The sequence below is a fragment of the Microtus oregoni genome, unplaced genomic scaffold (genome assembly GCF_018167655.1).
Source record: "Microtus oregoni isolate MIOR12 unplaced genomic scaffold, Mior012 000047F_ref0000412, whole genome shotgun sequence".
NCBI classification, from domain to species: Eukaryota; Metazoa; Chordata; class Mammalia; order Rodentia; family Cricetidae; genus Microtus; species Microtus oregoni.
Genome location: NW_024543221.1, coordinates 12,644,207 through 12,659,576, shown reverse-complemented (window position 1 = coordinate 12,659,576; position 15,370 = coordinate 12,644,207). Strand labels below are relative to the sequence as shown.

The following is a 15,370-nucleotide window of genomic DNA, read 5'->3' as shown; positions in this document are numbered from 1 at the left end:
AAACATACACAAATAATCCATTAGGCTTCTACACCATAAGAGCAAACAATCTGTAAAACAGTAACATTTAACACAGCACCCAAAGTATAAAATGTGTAGCAATGAGGTCAACCAAGGACATGCGAACACCGAGAGCTGCAAGAAACAGCCCAGTGTAAGAGCATCCCACGGTCATGGCTGGGAAACCACTGTTCAGATGTCTGTGCTAGCCCAGGTGATTGGGAGAGCCAAAGAGATCTCTGCCAAAATCCTGAGGCTTCTTTGAGAAATGGGAAAGCCACTGTAATTTTCACATAAACGCTGAGGCATCGCAAATAGCTAAAATAGTCTTGTCTAAGAACAAAGTCAGAAGTCTTCTGCTTCCTGTTCCAAACTCCAGTACAACGCTGCTGTGGTAAAACAGCATGGTACTGGCACAAAGAGTGATGTGCAGCTGAAATGAAATAGACAGGATAGCTCCAAATTCACACATGCAGCGGTCAAGCCACCTATAACAAAGCTGTCAAGACCACCCAATGGGGGAAAGTAACACTCATTTTTGCACAGTTAGTGTTGAGAAACAGAAACATTCACATGAAAAAGAATAAAGTCAAATTCTTACCTTATTATATGCCACAAAATGAGCTCAAAATGTATTGAAGATCACAGAGTAAAATTAAAATTCAAAATTCTTAGTAGAAAGCATCTAGGGACAGCTTCACGATATTGGGTTGGGAAATGAGTTTAAAATAATTGTTTTGGTTATAACATGAAACTTACAGCAATAAAAAAATAGATGAATTTGTATCTGTCAAAATTTCAAACATTCCATCACCAAAGTAGATAAGAGTCAGCCACAAGGAAGGCACTGGAGAAAGTATTCAGAAATCATAAAATAATGAGGGATTATTTTAGCCATTTTTATTTTACTACATGACAAAATACCGGAGACTATTCAATACAGTTTCTAAAGGTCTGTTTCATTGATATGTCGAGTTCTAGAACATGGCACAAACCCTGTTCTACAAACAACTTCATGGCAAGAGTGGATGAAGGAAGGGAATGGCAGGCTCATGGTCACACAGGCTGGACAACTGCAGAGTCCAGTGGCCTCTAAGCAGCAACACTTGCCAGCTCCAGCTCTCAGGAATGGAATAAAGCCCCCTGAGAATTCCATTAGCGCCTTTTGGCGCAGCACCCTGGATAACCTGATCTCTTTCTAATAGGTCCCACCGCGGTGCAAAAGCTTAAGAAGACCATCACATTGAGGACCAAGCTTTAAATGTGAGCATTTGGAGACAATACCACAGCAAGGATGAGTATGAAAAATATATGAAGAACTGACACACCTCAGCAACATAAAAATGTGCATGAATAGACATTTTTCCAAAGAAAGGATAAGTTTATGAATCACACAGAAAGACACTCAATATTGTGAATCATTAGGGAAATGCAGATCAAACCCGCTGCTTCACAGTTAATTATAACAGTTATTACAGAAGGGGCAGTCACACAGAAAACATATGAAATTAGAAAATAAATGTTAACAAGGGCACTGATTCATTGTGCTTTTTTTTTTTTTACCATATCCCAAAGGTGGAGAGAATCCAAATGTCCTTTGTTTGGTGACTAGACAGATAACAAAATATAGTGTATACATACAATGGAATTCGGACTTTAAAAAAGACTGAAATCCTGATATAGTCTTGAAAGCATGCTAAGTGAAAGAAACTAACAATAGAAAGACCAATATGGTGAGCTCCAACTGTATAAGGACCTTAGAGCTGGTGAAGTCATAGGCAAAAAATGGTGGGGTCTTTGCTATGGTGTTACCAACAGCTAATGAAGGCGGAGCGGACTTGTAAAGTGTCATTAGTGGAATAGTATATATCTTTATATCTATCACCTATCATTTTCTATTTATCCATTAAGTCATCTCTTATCTACGATTTGCCTATTTATCATCTATTCACCTATCTATCTATCTATCTATCTATCTATCTATCATCTATCTATCTAATCTATCTATCTATCATCTGTCTATCTATCTATCATCTATCTATCTATCTATCTATCTATCTATCTATCTATCTATCATCTACATATACCATCTGTTGTCATCAATCTCTATGTATGTATGTATGTATGTATGTATGTATGTATGTATCTATCTATCTATCTATCTATCTATACCATCTGTTGTCATCAATCTATTTATCTATCTAACTATTCTATCTATCATCTGTTTGTCATCTGTCATCTGTTTACCCACCTTTATTTACTCAGGATAGAAGAATCTTCTGAAATGTAATTACCATTTTTCTTAACCCTTTTCAGCCAGAGAACACAGTGTCCCTTAGTGGCAAACCTACAGTGTATGGTGCTGGTAGCACCATAGCAAAGACCCCAGCACTTTTTGCTGAGCCTGATCAGTTAGGCATGATCTAGAGTAACTGGAATTAGAGGAACAAAGAGCTCTTCAGATCTGTACTGGGGAAAGACAAACTTTTGCATGAGGCCTCTCCTGGACTGCTTTTATTATTTGTGTTATTATTTTAGTCAGTTTCCCGACTTCATTTACCGACTGTAGAAAAGTTTTAAGAACAAAACAGAGAGAGATGTGTATTATACCAATGAGAAATAAAACTCTTTTCCCCCTAAAAGAAGAGCTATTAGACACAATACACAAGGACCAGTCACCCCCTCATTAACCTCTAAAAATGAGTCTTTCAGGCCAGGTTTGAAGATGTTTTCTCTCTAAATGGTGCCACGCAGCCCAACAGTTCATTGCTATTCTGATCAAACAATGACCCACATTAACACTTCTCTGGGGTCATTAGCATATTTATAAAAAAGTGGGGTGAACAAGCATTCCCCTCTCTGCTGCCCTTTGTGATATGTAGCTATGGAGCAAAGTCTTGAGAAGAAAAAAGGAGTAATATTATTAACCAATATTTCAACTCCTCTATAAATATCAAAATGCCTGCACACATCCCAGCCTCAAGCATAGAGACTACTGATTGGATTTGAACTGCAGCGAGATACAAGACAGCTTGGGGTCACTACATTTATTTCTTGATGTGAGTGGCCTTAAACTAGATAATGAAGACTGCGGGCTGAGGACCCAGGTCAGAAAAGCATCCCTTCATTTAGATATATACAGATTAGCAATTGAAGCATAGACCCAGTTCTCCCTCGGGAAGGGCTTCTTTATGTCTTTTCTTTTCTCTTCTTTTCTTTCCTTTTCTTTTTTTTTCTTATCTGGACAAGAGAGGATAATGTAAAACCATGGAAAACAACTGCTTCAAAGAATCAGGGTGTAGCATGGACTCAAATGTTCAGCAGATATTAAAATGTTTTCTGTAACTCTATATATGTGCTGTGTGGATATCATACATATTCACACGTATGTGATGCATAAATGCACGTATAATTTTGACAGATTAGACATACACACATATCTATATGGTGTGGAGATTTTAAGAATTGGTTCCTAAGGGTTGGCGAAAGGAGTTCAGTCCATTCGTATGAGAATCCAAGTTTGTATGCACAGCATTCACACAAAACCCAACCAATCTACCTGTGGTCTGTGCCTGTCATCGTAGCCCTGAAAGGCAGTGACAGAAGAGTCTCTGGTGGCCAACCAGCCTAGTTAGCTCCAGGTTCAGTGAGACATACTATCTTAAAGAAGGCAGAGGGTGGGGGTGTTGGCTCAGTGAGCAAAAGCATTTGCTACTCAAGCTTGTTGACCTGAATTTGCCCCCCAAGATCCACATAGAAGCAGGGTGTGCTAGCGCACATGTCTCTCTCAGTACTCCTAGGGAGAGTGGGGAAGAGCAGAGACTTGGTCTTATGGCTTACTGGCCAGCTACCCTGGGGCATGCTGGGTAGTGGCAGAAAAGAGAGAGACCCTGCCTCAACATGGTGAGAGGCAAGAACTGATGTTCAAAGGTCCTCTAGCATCTACATGCTTGTGTTCTGGGGCATTCATATGTTCTCTCTCTACCCACCTGCCCCTTACATGCATGGACACACATACCCACTCAATTAAAATAAACACTTTTAAGTGAACAGTGATTGAAGAGACACTGAATGCTATCTTTAATCTCAAAATATACACAATATGTAAACATATCAATGCAGACACACACATACACACACACACTCAGTTATTAGGAGGCTTATATAATGTCAGTAAATGTTCCAGAAGATCAAAGTGGGTTGTGTTCTTAGTTCTAAGTCCCACGCCGTTAGGCTTGGAGAGGCACACATAGGCGGATCTTTGGTGTTAGTTAACTGCTGTGCTAAATGGGAGCAAGTATTTATCATTAACTTCGAGGGGAAGAATCATTTTCCGGCATTAGTTTATTTCAATGATAATATCAAAAATTTCAAAGTGACTTTGAAAGAAAATTCTTTGATATAGCCACATAAGCTAATTTTATTCTTCTTCGGACTGTGTGGCCCTCAGAAGATCCCCTGGGTCTACTGGCATGGAGGAAGTTAGCAGACAGCAGGAAATGCCCATCTCATTTGAAAGCAGTTACTTGCGGGAAGAAAAGACTCGTAGATGAGAACCCCCAGCTGAGGACACTTGGAGAGAACAGAGAACTTGACAAGGCTTTATTTGATCAGTTGCTAACAACTGTGGACCAGAATTCAATAAACAAGTCAACACTCCTCTACAAAATCTTTATGCTACCATCAACATACTTCCTTCTAGGAAATGTCATTATGATTTATTCAATTATGAATGTATTCTTGCTGGAGAATCAGAGACAAGAATAATATTGCTACCAAGATACATTTTTCTGTCCTCCGGGTTGTAGGGGGAGGTGCAGATGGTCAGAATGAAGGTTCACAGTTATGAATAAACTCCAAGTACTTAATTATGATACCTTCCATGTTTGATCTCGTGTTTTGCAAAGGAAACCGGGTCATAGAGTTTCTCACATCTTCTCCTTGGGTGGTTGTATTTATATGGAGTACAATGAACATACAAACACTAATACTTCAATTAGTAGATTCAGTGCTAACTTCATGCTCAGCTAAGTATCTCAAAGCACGCAGCTCTCTTCAGGCATCTGAAAAATCACTTTCCTCTCTCTTCCAAATTCATTTTTTTCCCTGTGTTTAAGAAAGACACCAGTGTTCTGGGGCAGAAGGGACGGCTCAGTGGTTAGGAACGGTTGCTATTCTTCCAGAGCCTCTGGATTTGGCTCCCAGAACCATCTCAGATGTTCACAACCTCCTGGGACTCCAGTTCTCAGAGATGGGACACATGGCAACATAAACTAACATAGGCACCTATACATAAGCAAACCAATCTTTCAAAACAGGACAATATCAGAGGTAAGTTTAGGTGGCAGGAAACAAACATCTATATTAGAGGGGCTTCTCCAGGGGCAGTACAAGTTCTATTGATCTAGAATGATCCTTAAAGATATGTCAACATATGTGAATGAAGTAGACAGGAACCACAGTGGGAACAAGAGGCAGACAGATTGGAGGGCCCTAATCCACACCCAGGCAGCCACTAAAAGTCAAGCTCCTTCCTTCCCCATCAGCCATATATATTATCAGCTCATGTTTCCCCTCCACTCATATGGGGGCAAACTCTGATGGGTACAAAATGACCATGCCAGGATGTCACCCAAACAAGCTGGTTGCTGACCCACATGAGCCAGGGAAAAGGCAGGTAGAAGAACACTGCCCGGGGGTAAGAGGGCTCAGTGGGTAAGAACATTTGCCAAGCAAGAATGAAGAACTTTGAAACCGGGTGTGGCGGTGCCAATCTGGAACCCTGTAGTTTTCTAGCCACCAGCCGGACCCAGTCTCAACAGAATAAGGCAAAGGTAGAGAGTGACAGGCCAGTCAGGATGCTGGGCAACTCTTCTGGGCTCTGTATATGCCTTATTACATATTACATGCATGCAGGTATGCAGTTGTACATGCATGTACATGTGGGCTCACACACACATGCATAGGCACATGCAAAGAAATAAATTCCAACCTCATGACTAACGGAAAGTTACCCAAACCCAGGCCACTCGAGCAACCAGACCAAAGGCTTGTGTTTTGATTTGTTGAAAGGCAGCACTGTTCACGTCTCTGCAACCTCCTTTCTCTTTCAAAGGCAGTTTTTACCTGTGATGTTCGTCCCCTCTGCCTCCTGTTTTGTTTCTGTTATCATGGAGGTGAAAGCTCCCTCTGACTAGCGTCACGAGCACACTTTGATGAAAGAGTAGTCAAGTTTTCAGGAAGAGCATGGCTTTTGAGAAAATACTACAGCACTCCCTTCTGGAGTTCTCAGCCTACACACCAATCTTGTTGTGTTAGCGATCTCTTCTAAACCCATGGCTTACTTAGAAATTGCAGCTAAGTTAGGCCGTAATGGAGATTCTGTTCAAACCCTTAAATTCAAGGCCTGAGATCTTTCGCTTTATAATCTGTGACTGCCACTGTTCTCCTCCCTTATGACATTTACAGGGCAATGTTTTATGTCATTTACATTTGGAGAACAATGTCTAGTTTACTTAGCTTACAGTATTAATGACTGGAGTTTGGAACTCTCATGTAAATTGAACCAGCTACAACCCATTTAATAATGAGGCATGTGGTTCTCCAAGGAGCAATGGAGGGAGTGGAGAAAAGCGGCATGGCTTGGCAGTGCATCAGCTGCTTGTTGCGTCCCTCGTAGCTGTGACAAAGTACATCATAGAGCAACTTGAGTTAGGAAGGGTGATGGTGGCTCATGGGGGCTACTCACCTGGGAGAACTCTTTCCCTTGGGTGGGGAAGGCCTGGGACAGGGCGAGCTCACATTGCATCGGTATTGTGGAGCAGAGGGGAAGCATTCAGTGCTCAGTTGGCTTCCTTGGTTTCTCTTTTTTTCAGTCTAGGACTCCAGCCTCTGGGATGGTGCTGCCCACACTCAGCTCGGGGTTTTCTCTTCTCATGAAAGCTCCTTGGAAATACCCTCAGAGCTGCTGCCAACCTGTGTCTTCCAAGTGACTTCAAATCCAGCCAAGCTGACAGTGAAGATAAACCATCACAGTTCCTGATTCATAGATTTGCTGAGGAAATGTTGACTGCATAGTGAAACAAAGCCACGAGAGATGAGGAGTCGCTGCTAAGGAGAGCTCCATATACATCTCTCTCTAGCAGAGATAGTAGAATCTCGGATACACCTGTCTTTCACTTCTTCTAGCTGCCTTTCAACAAAGCTGGAAAATAACATTTAAAGCACATCTCTGGCTGTGCCTTTGTGGTTCAGGTGTTGATGGGAAGGTCCTTGTGGTTCAGGTTTTGATGGGAAGGTCCTTGAAATGGTTTACTGAAATGGACCACAGGCTTGCATTTTCAGCTTCCCTCAGCTTCTGAATGCTGCAGGTGAAGACACTCACCTGGGAGAACTCTAGCATAATACCCAGAACAGTACTGGTGATCTGGCCGTGCCTTGAGGATTCGACCCCTACGACAAACTGCAGTGGAATTTGGAAGCGCCGTGATGTGTCTCTGTTCACTGCTGCTTTTTCTGGGCTGAGGGTCATAGAGAAGTCCATCACAACAAGCCTGAAAGTTTGGATCAGTTTTAAAGAAATATTTTAAAAATAGACAATTTTACGTTTGCAGTAAATATGTGCACCTGATTACGAATGCTGCATCTCCTGGAGCATAGTTACCTCTCCAAAGGCCTTGAAAGCTGACCACACTGCCCACCACTGCAAAAATGTGTTCTCCAGCATCACACAAATTCCATAAACGTCACTCGAAACAATGCAGCTTTCCTTGCCTTCCTCAACTGAGCTTTGCTTTGTGATATAACATTATGTAAATGAAAATGTAAATTGCCTTTCGACTGCCAGTGCTTCCAGTATAAAGATACTTAAAGCTGTAAATGAACCATTTCCTTCACCTAGATATCGTTCTTCTAATGATTGCTTAACTTGAAAACACCACACCCATGCAAACTGCTTCCTGCTCATCCTTTTTATTAAATAGATTGAATTTTCCTTATAATGTATATGATCATTTATTTATAGACCCCAATTTCCCATTAAGGCAATCTCCCCCTCTCTTTTTTCCCCTCTATACATATATGCACATATGTATATATACACACATATATACACCTATGCAAATATATATCACAGCAAATATATATTGCAGACTACTCCAATCACAAAAAGAATTTACATGGAAACCAACTTGGGAAGTCATTTTCTCTGTGTTTCTGCAAGCAGCTAGCTTCAGAAAAAAATCATATGCTTGAACAATCAGTTAAGTATTTGTATCTTTATGCTCTGTATAAAACAAATCAAGGGCTGGAGAGATGGCTCAGAGGTTAAGAGCATTGCCTGCTCTTCCAAAGGTCCTGAGTTCAATTCCCGGCAACCACATGGTGGCTCACAACCATCTGTAATGAGGTCTGGTGCCCTCTTCTGGCCTGCAGGCACACACACAGACAGAATATTGTATATATAATAAATAAATAAGTAAATATTTAAAATAAATAAATAGAAATAAAACAAATCAAACACTGAGCAGTGGCTAGAAAGTGGATGAGAATTTGGACTGGATAGAAGTCACTTTGATTAGAGAGATACTTCATGAGGCAGAAAAATCAACAATGTTTACAGAGAACCCCTCCCCCACCATGATGCCTCCACTTTGGAAGCTGCCTCAGAGCAATGACTGAAACAGAAGTCCTTCACAGCTCCACCCACTCAGTCCTTCATCTACAAAGTTATCTCACCCAGCCACTCAGGCCGCATCCCTAAACAAGCAGAAACACATTTTTTAAGTCAGATTTAGCTATTAGCCATGAGTATTTAAGGCCAGTCTTACTGTAAGTACATACTCGATGACTCTTCCTTTCAATGCTGTGTTCTGCATAAAATATATGAAAAGTTACATACCATGCTTAAGAGTTCCAAGAGAACCCTTTTCTGCTTTTGAAGTAATTTCTATACTTTTCATCAAAAGCACTTAATATCAACCACCTGTATAAAAAATATTACTAGACAAGATATATTTGTTTTTTCTAAAAGTTCTACATTTTAACTAGCAGGTCTTTTATATTAAAAAGGAGTCCCCATTATGATTTTCCATGTACATATGCACACTTGTATATATACTACACACACACAATTAAATCAAAGCACAGTAATTTTAGAGATACAGAAATTGTAAGGTTGCCAAGTGCCTGGCTTTATGTGTCTCCTACATAGTAACTACTACTAAGCAAGTGGCTGGCTTTATGCATCTGCTACATAGTAACTGCCACTAAGCAAGTGGCAGCCATAATAATTTGTGTTTCGATCCACATGGCTCCGGAAATTCACTTTATTAATTCCGGAGTTCCTTTCTAGTGGATCTTATGGATTGAGGAGGAACCTTAGTTATCAAACGTGCAACGCTGCTGATAAATAGGACGGTATTTCATTAGATGAAATCTTACCTTCAAATCAAGTCGTTTTCTGTGTTGTTTGTCAATAAAAGCCATTTACAAAACCCTCCGTCTGGCTGTATTATTGATCTGATCCCTAAACAGCAACTAATATGAACATTAATCTACAAATGACCATAATTCTAAGATAGTTCTGACACACCAGGAGCAGTCCTGTTTACGGCAATGTATCAGAGTTGTGGGAAGAAACAGCCGTTTGTAGCTGAATGGATTTGTGCAGTGAAAATTTCAAGTCCTTGCCGGGCGGTGGTGGCACACGCCTTTAATCCCAGCACTCGGGAGGCAGAGGCAGGCGGATCTCTGTGAGTTCGAGACCAGCCTGGTCTACAAGAGCTAGTTCCAGGACAGGCTCCAAAACCACAGAGAAACCCTGTCTTGAAAAACCAAAAAAAAAAAAAAAAAAAAAAAGAAAAAAGAAAATTTCTAGTCCTTGAATTTGATACTAATGGAGGGGGTACCTAGCATCTGAATAAACCCATATTTTCTGGAAGATGATGGAAGATTTAAAAGCTAAGATGCTCACGAGGTCAGTAGGAATTTGGTAGGAATGTTTTCTTCTCTATGTGGTCTTCACAATGTAATATGAAAATCAATTATCATAACAACTTGGTGAAAGGAGCCTGGGCTTTCATTGGTACATGTGAAAAGATCTACCTTAGTTCCTGGAGAACAGCAAGTATCCCCACGGATATTTTCAGGGTGTTGACACTTGACCCTTGCATAGCTCATCATGGAACCTCTCTGTTAATGTCTGGGTTTCAGAGCATGGATGCCTTGTTTTCCATAAAAGGTCATATCTGAGAATGATTCCATTTGGATTTCTTGGTGTCATCCAATTTATTTGAAGGGATCTGCAACAGACAAAAATATACATATACATGTAAATACACATACATGGATATACGTACATGTGTGTGAGAGATATGTTTTATAATTATAATTATGTGTATGCTGCACCACTCCAGGCTAGAGCCAATCCCATTGACAAACAACATACAACACAACTGCTACCAACCTTACTCACTCACTCTTCCTGATTGGTTAGAAGATCTGACTTCAGGAGCAATTCCCTGCCCATGGAGTGTGTATTACCATGCTTATATATGCTGATGCACATGCTAATGTACTTGTATGCTCATATCCACGACTATTATACAGCTTGTTTCAAGACTCAATCCAAACTGTTTTAGTTTGGGGAGAACAATACATGGTAGGTGTCTGGTGGTTTCTCACTTGAAGTTTCAAAGACAAGAAGAAAAAAAAAGCCTCTGTGAGGAGTCAAGAGAACCAATGGTCTACTGGGTTTGCTGAAGAAAAACCAAGGAAGAAACCTTGGTAAACAACAAAATCTGGAATATAGCAGATGGAACCTCCTCTCTATGCATCCTCTCCTTTTCAAAACCAAAGAGAGACATATCATCCAGCTGACCAAAGATGTATCTGGAAGGCAACTGTGAAGTCTATGGGCAGTGTTAGCTTCCTGGACATGGTTGTCAATGTCTCCCTTCTTTGCTATAAGATGTCTTCATTAATACCTGTGCTGGTTCAAGAAAGTCTGTAAGAATCCCAAAGAGCAGCACAGAAGTTGGGATCTCTGAGACGATGACATCACCTATCTCTGTCTGGATCTAACTGTGTAAGTCTCAATGGCTAGTTCCTAAACCCGCAGCCAAAATCAATTCCCAAATTGAGAAAACCATCAATATCACTAACTGTTGCAAGGAACTGCTTGTTCATCCTGGCTGCCCAGAACTGAAATAATCACACAGAAACTGTATTAATTAAATCACTGCTTGGCCCATTAGCTCTAGTTTCTTATTGGCTAACTCTTACATCTTAATTTAACCCATTTCTATTACTCTGTATATCACCACGAGGTCATGGCCTACCAGCAAAGTTTCAGCACATCTATCTCCAGTGGTGGATCCATGGCGTCCCTGACTCCATCCTCTTTCTCCCAGCATTCAGTCCAGTCTGCCCTGCCTACCTAAGTTATACCCTATCAACAGGCCAAGGCAGTTTCTTTATTTATTAATGGTAATCACAGCACACAGAGGGGACTTCCTCATTAACTAACTTCTTCCAAAGAGCATCTGATATTTCTCTGCATTTGAGCCACTGCTAAGTAGATTTGTTTCTTCAGCTCATATGTGCTTTGTAGTCTGAGGTCTAGGAACTGGCGATTCCTAAGATGAATACCCTTACAGAAAGCATTTGATTTTTTAAAATTTGAGGAACCACTCCGTTTTAGAGACATACAGGCTTTTGGGGGCTGGAATAGAATAAGTAACAGTTGACCAACATTTCCTGCTTTTTTAGTGAGTTGTTAATACTCTATTTGTGCTGAAGGAGATCAGAAAAGTAAAGCTGCCTACAGAGAAGAAATGAAGTCAGAGCGCCCTGGTGACTCCCATCTGTAATCCCAGCACCTGGCAAGCTGAAGTAGGGAGGATAGCAGTGAGTTAAAGCCCTTCTACGTTATCTCAAAACATAAAACAAATGAAAAATGATCCATGATCAGATTAATACTATGAATCTGCCTGGATCCTATGTATGCGGTGTCTACAGGTTCTCAATAAGAAGAAAGTAGTTAGAAAAGAAACAAGTACTGAAGGTGTTTATGAGTTGTAGAAGTTCCTTGGTAGAATTTTTGGGTCACTCATGTAAACTATCACATCATCAGCAAATAGTGAGAGTTTGATTTCTTCTTTTCTGATTTCTATCCCCTTAATCTCCTTTTGTTGTCTTATTGCTCTAGCTAGAACCTCAAGTCCTATATTGAATAGATATGGAGAGAGTGGACAACCTTGTCTTGTTCCTGATTTCAGTGTGGTTTCTGGGAGTTTCTCTCTATTTAGTTTGATGTTGGCTGTTGGCTTGCTGAATATTGCTTTTGTTATGTTTAAATATGTTCCTTGTATCCCTTCTCTCTCCAAGACCTTTATCATGAAGAAATGTTGTATTATAGCTAGAACCTAGAAACAACATAAATACCTCTTGACCAAAGAATGGATAATGAAAATGTGGTACACATGCAGTACTACAAAGCAGAAAAGAATAATGACATCTTGATATTTGCAGGAAAATGAATAGATCTAGAAAACATTATATTGAGTTAGGTAACCCAGACCCAGAAAGACAAATATCATATGTACTCACTCATAAGTGGCTTTTAGACATAAAGCAAAGAAAAACCAGCCTACAATTCACAATCCCAGAGAAACTAGACAACAAAGAGGACCCTAAGAGAGACATGCATGGATCTAATCTACATGGGAAGTAGAAAAAAGACAAGATTTCCTGAGTAAATTGGGAGCATGGGGATCATGGGAGAGAGTAGAAGGAGAGGGGAGAGAAAAGGGGGACAGAGAAAAATGTGTAGCTCAATAAAAAAATTTAAAAAAGAAAAATAATAATAAATAAAAAGAATATATAACTACACTGAAAAAAACTGAAATAATGCACTGGTACATGACATATTTGGGGGCATAGAATAGCCTGCTGTGCCTCCTGTATAAAACATAAAAATGATTAGTCTATTTTGTGGTCATTGTTTTGGAAAACACTGGAATTCTGACATGAACACTAATTCCCATTTTGCTACTCTGGAGGCTCTGACTGGACTTTTAGCCGGTCACAAACAACTGTGGGTGCTTTTCCCCACAGAGAATACTCTAGTAGTACATGAAGCAAAGCAAGGCATGAACCAGGGCCAATGTCTCTGCTCATTGTTTTAATGTGATTGTGTTTGTGTTGGGAACATGTGTCTCATGGCACATGTGTGGAGGTCAGAGGACATTTCTTCTCCTCCCTTGTGGGGTCCTGGGAATCAAATTAGGTCATGAGGCTTGTCAGCAAATACTTTTACCCACTAAACCACTTCACTGGCCCAACATTAAGCCTCTCCTTCCTTCCTTCCTTCCTTCCTTCCTTCCTTCCTTTCCTCCCTCCCTCCCTCCCTCCCTCCCTCCCTCCATTTACTTACTTTTCTTTCTTTTTTTTAGTTTTTTTTTTTTTAAGATAAAGTTTCTCTGTGTAGCTCTGGCTGTTCTGGAACTCACTCTGTAGACCAGGCTGGCCTCAAACTCAGAGATCTGCCTGCCTCTGCCTCCCGAGTGCTGGGATTAAAGATGTGTGTCACCATCGCCCGGCACAAATGTTAAGTCTTATCCCTCTCCATCAGAGTTTCACAGTGACTTACATGGGAGCATTATTTTTCTGTCACTGTATACTATTATTTTAAATTATTTTTCCTTTTGGATCTGATCAACATTCTCAGTGATATCACTTTCAGAAATCCAATTAAGCGCAAACATCTATCTGAGGAGGTAGCAGTCAAGATAAACCTTGACATTATAATAGGCTGATGAAATTATTGTTTCATTTTCTAGAAAGCATACGTACAGCACATCCTGCAGTGTGCCTGCAGAGAGGAAACTAACGCCACCATTCGAGGGCTTCACGGGCTAATTGCAGCCATTGCTGGTTATCCAGACATCCAGCTTCCAAATCAACTCGACCTTCTACAGATATTATATGCATATTCAATGCCTAAATGAATTATAGCCCTCACTATGCCCTCTGCATGTGATTGGGGGTGGACATGCACATGTGTACATGTATATGTAGAGACCAGAGGTCAACCTCAGTTGTCATCTCCTCGGAAACTGCTTACCTTCATTTCGTGGCATGGTATGTCACTGGGCCCGAGGCTTGCTGACTAGGCTATGCTGGCTGGCCAGCAAACCCCATGGCTACCATGCCTGGCTCTTTATGTGGGTGCTGATAATATAACTTATGTCTTCCTGCTTATACAATAAGTACTTTACCAGCTGATCTATCTCCTAGCCCTAGAACACTACTTTAAGTGACAGTCAAGGGACTGACAGGTCTGGGAATACGATTACAGTATCTTTAATAGTTTCTCATAAAAGCCACCATGGGCACATACATGTGAGAACACAAATCACAGGGGGTCAGACATTCCAGTTGGACATTTTTTTAAAATTCTGTCATTTGATAATTATTATTCTATTTATGCTATAGTGCATAATGCTATATCTAGCCTTATAAAAAGCTGTCACTTCTGCTAACATGGAAGCTAGAAAGCAGTGGGCATACAATTTCTTATCTTTACATTGTAAGTCAGGATGCTGTATGAGGAGTTAGGTCTCACAGAGACACTTTATTATTCTAATATTTTATCCCCATTTGTCAAAATGCTTATTTAAGCCACAAGGGGAAAACTCTTGTGCTTCCAAGACCTCAGACTAAACTGCTACAGATCAAGCAGCTCTGGATTTCTGATTATTCTAAGATAGGTCTTAACAAAATGTGGATATTGTTTTGCTACTCAATCATGCAGTATTCACATGCCTCAATAATAGTCTAGACCATGTTATCAAAAATGGTGAGAATACTTTAAATATAAAACAAAAAATATTTTTGATGAAATGTTAACTTTTGATTTTTGAGAGGTTTTTGAGTATTTTGATTGAACTTAAATATTCAATAATATTCAATTTTTTGAATATTCAAGTACCTATTGGGATGTTTATTAAGAACTGCATCAAATGAAGGAAGAAAAAGACAAATGAAACATAAACACATACCACGTGAATTGTGAAATAACAAAGTCAAGTGTTTGCATTTTAATTCTTTCAAGACATGGTTTTTCTATATAGCCCTGGCTATCCTGAAACTCTGTAGACCAGGCTAGTTTTGAACTGACAGAGATCCACCTGCCTCTGCCTCCTGAGTACTGGGATTAAAGTCCTGTGCCACCATTGCTTGACAAGTGTTTTCATTTTTAAAAACAAATAATCAAGGCCACTCAAAGACGGCATCATGGGGGACACAGATATAAACGTAACTAGATGGTGAAGATAGCAGAGAGAATTCTGGGATGGACCACACAGGA

At 40.2% G+C, this 15,370-nt stretch overlaps 1 protein-coding gene across 1 annotated transcript in view; it reads right to left on the bottom strand.

The window, feature by feature from the left end:
- Ush2a (usherin) overlaps positions 1-15,370 on the bottom strand; it is a 669,744-nt gene that overhangs the window by 162,953 nt on the left and 491,421 nt on the right. The window contains 3 exon segments of the mRNA XM_041635252.1: positions 7,385-7,553; positions 10,105-10,165; positions 10,167-10,301. Of these exon segments, the coding sequence (XP_041491186.1) occupies positions 7,385-7,553; positions 10,105-10,165; positions 10,167-10,301 (365 nt within the window).